This window comes from Xyrauchen texanus, chromosome 13 (genome assembly GCF_025860055.1).
Source record: "Xyrauchen texanus isolate HMW12.3.18 chromosome 13, RBS_HiC_50CHRs, whole genome shotgun sequence".
Taxonomy (NCBI): Eukaryota; Metazoa; Chordata; class Actinopteri; order Cypriniformes; family Catostomidae; genus Xyrauchen; species Xyrauchen texanus.
The window spans coordinates 33,739,254-33,745,825 of record NC_068288.1 but is presented as its reverse complement, the minus strand read 5'-3'; the positions used below and the strand labels follow the sequence as shown (position 1 = coordinate 33,745,825).

The following is a 6,572-nucleotide window of genomic DNA, read 5'->3' as shown; positions in this document are numbered from 1 at the left end:
ACAATGGTTTTAATATGACTGTGTGGTATTTATGTTGTTGAACAAAACAGGACTGTCTCTAAAAGTAATGTTTACCAAAGACCATATGTCACTTGAAAACCACTAGTCTAAAAAACTATTAGAAATTGGTGAATTATGTAGCGTTCCATTCATCACAGAAAAAGTTGCACTTTCAACTTGGAAATGCAGAATCTTCAACTTAGATTTTGCCAAGATGCAGGTGCATGAGATCACACAAACATGTCGGCACCCTAGGATATTTAAAGAGTTAATGATAAACATTCACTCTAAATAATATCCATCAATGAGTCAATGTTTCTACATTATATGATAATTAAACCCATTTAGCAAACAATTGCAGAGACAGATGTTCAAAACCTAGGGCAACTGAATGCCTTTATGGACAGAGATATCAATTTGGAATGTCCCACCTCTGACTTTTTGAATGGATCACAGCATTAGCATTCCAGGTTAGCCTACAAATGGACGTCATGACTGAAAAGATTCATAGTGCTTAACACATGGTAAATTACAAGGATGTAACCAAATAAAGGCAAGATTTTTAGAATCTGTTATTGGAAAATCCCATTTAAAACGAAAACTTCTCTTTAGTATTCTAGAGGAAACAACCCCCTTAATGTCTATGGTGGTTTTGGCTCTGGTATATTCTGGTTATATTTGTATGTGTCTGCCTTCTCAGTCTAGTAGGAGAACAGCAGTGTATTTTCTCTTTCCTTTTCTCTTTCCTCGTATCTTTTTGTTTTGATCTCTAATACTCTGCCTACACCACAAACACTCTTTCCTTCCTCTTTGTTTGTTCAGTTTCCTTTCCCTTCCCACCCGACAACAGCTACTGTGTTCTGATTGGCTTTGGTTTAGGAGGGGGGTGGAACCATGTGACCTGTTTTGACATTATTCCTGCCCTCTTAGAGCAGTCCTCTCTGTTACAGCAGAGAGAGGAACAGGGACACACTCTCATAGCCTGTCCGCTGTGTTAAATAACCTGCTACGCCAATAAAAATTTTTTTTTAGAACACCGCTTCTTCTGGATTACCACTTCCACCTTTCTTAAACAGGAAAAGTAAGGAGTATTTCCCATTTTCTCTGTCCTCTTTTTCTTTTCTCTGCCTTTTGAGCCTGACCTGCCACCAAGGAACAACAGAGCAGGAAGGAGATAGATAGACAGCAATATATCAGCCTGAGAGCGACGGATGTGTTCAGAGGATGAGTCCGGCTTTAGAAGCACTGATGGAGGGGTGTAGATACCCAGGGAAAGACGATATGAAGGGAGGAGTAATGTTGGAACCGTTTGTTCATCAAGTCGGTGGTCACTCTTGTGTACTGCGTTTCGGGGAGCAGACCATCTGCAAACCACTAATACCAAGAGAACACCAGTTTTATAAGAGCCTTCCACCAGAGATTCGCAAATTCACACCACAATACAAAGGTAAGTGGACACAGACACAGCATTACCATAAAAACCAGTCGGGCATGTCTTGTTTATGTGCTCTTGTGGTGCCATAGACTTCTCTCCCTTTTGATTACTTTTTCTCAATATAATTATTAAATGGATGTGTGCTTTAAATTATTTTGAAGATTTTATATGACTATACTGTAAGTGACACTTACTTCCAAGTTCAGTGTGACCCCCTATAACCAGGCCACAACATACATACACTTTCATGTGCTGAAACTGGCGACCCTTAAGTTTATTGAATGAACAATGTCACTGAAAATGAATACTTAGACAACATTTATTTAAGACCACATAGAAGACAGATGTAAAACAGAATGTGTGAAATGTGGGTAGATGGATGGATCAGAAAGACATTTAATGCACACAAACACAAACATAGTAATAAATGTGAGTTTCAAAACACACTATCACACACTGTGACAACATCTCACTCTTTTTATATATATATATATATATATATATATATATATATATATATATATATTTAAATGTACTCGCTCACACTATCACATGCACGCTCATACTTGCAATACTATCTTGTACGTCTCTCAAGTCTTTAAATGTTTTATGGGGCTTATATATGACAAAACACAATGTTTTACTCACCACATGCACAGACCAACCGCACAAGTTCTCTGAATCAGCAGTATAGGCCAAAGTGTGTATGAGTGTTGGTGCAACAAAGTGACATCACTGCTAATGATGTCATCGTGCCAGCATAACTACAGAAGGTGAGATTCTGCGGGGTCCTAGTGCCTTACAGTTTTCTCATGCATACTTCCACTTAAGACACCCATGATAGGTTTCAGTTCCGCGTTTCTCATATGTGACAAGCGTTATTTGTTTTAATGCTTTTTTTTAATGCAATTAAAGGGTAAAATATTTTTGGTTTTGCTGTTTTCTTTCTCTATACTGTATCTACACCTCTACCCCCATTCTGTACCCCCCTTTCCTTAAATACCCCCAAGTCCCCATTGATGCTTAGTTCCTTCTATGGTTATTATGAGTTGCCACCATAAATTATGTCCTAGGCCTCAGGTTGTGTTTGTATGTGTGCCATTATACTTTGTATATTATTGTATATTTTCTTTCTTCAAACAGTTCTATTTGTACAAAATTGATTTTCTGTTAAATGGTTTGAATGCAGTTTCTGTAAAACCCAGACTGTGTTTGAAGTTGTCATATGCTTCTCATCTGTGTTTGATATCTGATGATGTCTAATTTGGGAATGTTGCAGACATTTTGAACAATGAGTTTTAATAAAAGAGCTCATTGAATTGTACCTCCCTGCCTCCTGCGTCTTTTGTGTCTTTCTTTGCTTGGCACTAGAAGGCATGCAAAACACTCTCCACACTCATACATTTACATGACAGTGTTGAATGTTTACTTCTTCACTTCTCTTCTGTTTTATTTGTATTAAAGTACAGTTTAAGCCAGAGTGGGTAAGAGCTAACTAATTGTTCATTTTTTAGTCATCAGATGATTTGTCAAATGTTTAATTATATGGCAGAGAGATTTCCGATGTACTCATTAGCTCTTTTTACTTCTTTATCTTCTCTCCTTATACTTGTAGGCGTGGTATCTGTGAGTTTTGAGGAAGATGAGGAGGGGAATCTGTGTTTGATAGCATACCCGCTTTGCAGCGATCCTGTTGATTTGGAGAACAAGGAGCCCTCTGCTGATGGCGAGCCCAAGAATAAGCTTGTCAAGTGGGGAAAGAAGAAGCCATCGGCCCTGCTCCCGGAAAACGAGAGAGTCAGACAGAGCCGCAAAGAGGAGAAGGGCAAAAGGTGAGGAAGGACATGTGGTACATAGGTGTCCATGTGATGTACATCCATATTGTGTAATAACATTTTTATCAAACACACATTTGCACAAAAAAGAGGGTTTTGTTAACCATTTCTCCATTGATCTTTGCAGTAAATGGGATGATAAGGCAGAGGTTTTGTACTACAGTCTGGAGAAAGGTAATGTGGTTCCTCAAATCAAGCACAACCCTTGGAGTTTGCAGTGCCACCAGCAACACCTACAGAGGATGAAAGAGAACTCCAAGCACCGAAACCAGCACAGTATCCTTTATTAATGATATTTATGGGGTCATGCCATAGACTTCAATTGATATGTGGATTAATATACTGTATTGATTTTCTATTGATATATTGATTTAATGCTAATTGTTACTTTAGATGAACCCACACCCTAACTCATAACCTAATTAAATTATCAAATAATTTATTTTGGAATTTTAATAAAATATTATTTGCTTTATATTTTTCAAAATTAGGGAGGTTTTGTCCAATTTAGCTAGAGTTTTATCCCCGAAGTACATCTAAGTAAACCCTGCATGCACAAATGTAACATGTTGAATAGAGACCAGATCTTCAACCTTGTAGGATTTCCTCCTTGACCCATGATCCTTCTTAGAATTCATTCTGCTGGAGAACCTAACATGGCGTTATCGGGTTCCATGTGTTCTTGATCTGAAGATGGGTACACGCCAGCACGGAGATGATGCTACTGAGGAGAAGAAAGCCAATCAAATCCGCAAATGCCAACAAAGCACTTCCTCCTCTATCGGAGTCCGCCTCTGTGGCATGCAGGTATATACCCATCTATATTTCTGTTTATACATACATTCTCAATAATCAACATGTGCACACAAATACATAGAAGTTAGTGATAATGAACAGTCAGCCAGTCATTATGTTGAAATAAACTCAGGGGGATCCAGTCTTATATCACCATGCAAGGTTTTATTTTGTTTTAATAACCATCTAACTGTATTTATCAGTACATTATCAATACTTTGCATTGCTTATTACGTCCATGACCAAATAAGTAAATTCATGGACAAATTAATTAATTAAATAAAAATATTATTTTCATTTATGTGAGAAGATACTGCAGAATGATACAAGAGACATAAACTAGCACAACTATGTATGAAATCCGTCTGTTATGCAGTTTAGCTTCAGAATACTGCATATAACAGAATAAATTATTCCAGAGAGCCGTGCAATAAAGACCTTTATTAATTACATACTTTCAAATATGTATGATTAATACTACACTATGGCCATATTGACACTTATTCATTTTTAGTTTTCTAATGTCATCGTTTTCCAAAGTATGTGGTCCGTTTGGTGAAGAAACCCCCTGTAGCTAAATCAATGCGTTTTCAAATGCAAAAATATTGTGTGAAAGTTCGTTAGGTAAACCCCAATATTTAACCTCTTTATTGTATTTCTCTTGATAGGTGTATCACAACACTACAGAGCAACTAATATTTATGAACAAGTATCATGGCCGCAAGTTGAGTCTGGCTGGGTTTAAAGAGGCTCTTTGCCAGTTCTTTAGTGATGGACGAGTTCTGCGCCAAGAACTTCTGACCCCAGTGCTGCAGAGACTGAGAGAGATGAGGGCGGTTCTGGAGGCTTGCGAGAGCTATCGTTTCTTCTCCTCTTCACTTCTCATCATCTACGACAGTGCTTCATCATCTGCCCCATCCAGATCCCGGCCCTCTCGTGGAGGAGAGGAGGAAGATGAGGAAGACGATGACGAAGATGATGACGATGATGAAGTTGGAGCCTATGGAGGGCGCCACGACCTCTCTAGCAGCTCTGGTCTGGTTTCTCCCATGGTAGATGTGCGAATGATCGATTTTGCCCACACGACGTGCCGTGATTATGGAGAGGACAGCATCGTTCACGAGGGTGGAGACAGTGGCTACATTTTTGGTCTTCAGAATCTCATCAGCATTCTGTCACAGCTTGAGGAACACAGCAACGACTAGACACTTGTGCGCCGTCTTAACATTCAATCACCATGCCAGGCTTACCTTGGGCACCTGACCATGCCAGCAGGGTTCAAGTTCACACTTAGCTCACCCTGATGTGCTTTTTCAAAGGCCCTAGCAGAAGCAGTTTCATAGGTAAGGGTGAAAGGGTCCATTCTGAATTCCCTGTAACCCTCGGGAGCTGAAGGGACTGAACTGCTTGCAAGCAGGATTGTTTTGTAATATCTCTAAAGGAAGGAGGGTGGTCCCTCGCTACGCCTGTTGCTTCTGCTCGCCCTGAATGACAAACGGGCGGTAGATGAGTTTCTGCAAGGTCTCATCTGACTCTTTATTTTTTTCTCTTTATCTATGAAAGATAAAGGAGATAAGCTGATGTTTGCATTGAATAAGAAGCTTTTTTAAAAACTGATTATAAAATAGACATTGTCTCTCTCAGAAATACCTTTCTGGTTTTGTAGCAAGAGAACTGAGATATTTTGTCTCTATCTCGTAGAACTTGGCAGCACAATAAAAAACTGATATTACAAATGTGATAATTCAGAACATATGATGGTGCTTTAAAAACTCTAAGCAGGCCCCTGCAGGAGCAGGACACAAGGGAAGAAACCTTTTCTCATTTTTGTAGGGAAAGATGGTTGTGTGGAAGTGGGAATTGAGTTCTTCCGTTCCTTGCCATATAAGACTTATGGACATTTTCTGTTGAACTTTTGGTTGGGGACAGCTGACAATATGGACGTCTGAATATGTTTCATTGTCTTGGATCCTCTTCATTCCATAGCCACGAGATTTAAAATCCTCACTCCAGAGACTTTAAAGAGAATCCTATTTATTTATAAGAATATTTCTATAATGTGAAACAAAAAAACTTTAAATGGAAATGTGACATTCCATCCAATGTCATATACAATATGATGTAAGGAATATATCGGTAGAGAAAGATTTTATTTGTCCTGGTTTTCTCTGTGTTTGACACAATGAAACAAAATAAAGACAATTCTGTTTTCTTGTGGTACATTTTGGAGGCTTTTTTGTTTCTGTGCGTGTATGTGTGTTTTAGTACTAAAAAGAAAATGATATTACAGCATCAGCACAGCATGTCCTTGCTCTTGCACATTGCACATTTGACACAATCAAGGAACTACGCTGTACCAAAAGCCACAATAAAATACAAATATTTTATGACATTACAAGTAAACAGTAATGTACTATTGTAGATTAGGGTCAATTTATGGTCAACATACATGGTTAAACTGTAGGCCATGTGCTGTTGATAGAAGATATGATGCAGATAGGTAGTTG

At 38.5% G+C, this 6,572-nt stretch overlaps 1 protein-coding gene across 1 annotated transcript; it reads left to right on the top strand.

Moving 5' to 3' along the window:
• The first annotated feature begins 926 nt into the window (after nt 1–926).
• On the top strand, nt 927–6,279 carry LOC127653690 (inositol hexakisphosphate kinase 2-like). Its single transcript, XM_052140474.1, has 5 exons — nt 927–1,447; nt 3,051–3,267; nt 3,398–3,546; nt 3,902–4,077; nt 4,734–6,279. Exons 1-5 carry the CDS (start codon nt 1,225–1,227, stop codon nt 5,268–5,270), a joined length of 1,302 nt encoding a protein of 433 aa, XP_051996434.1. The 5' UTR covers nt 927–1,224; the 3' UTR covers nt 5,271–6,279.
• The last annotated feature ends 293 nt before the right edge of the window (nt 6,280–6,572 follow it).

Bases quoted from the DNA above. Each gene is read 5' to 3' on its own strand.
- LOC127653690 (XM_052140474.1), top strand. From the start codon at position 1,225: ATGAGTCCGGCTTTAGAAGCACTGATGGAGGGGTGTAGATACCCAGGG. The intron at 3,268-3,397 runs GTGAGGAAGGAC...TGATCTTTGCAG, and splicing joins AAAGAGGAGAAGGGCAAAAG to TAAATGGGATGATAAGGCAG. The intron at 4,078-4,733 runs GTATATACCCAT...TTCTCTTGATAG, and splicing joins TCCGCCTCTGTGGCATGCAG to GTGTATCACAACACTACAGA.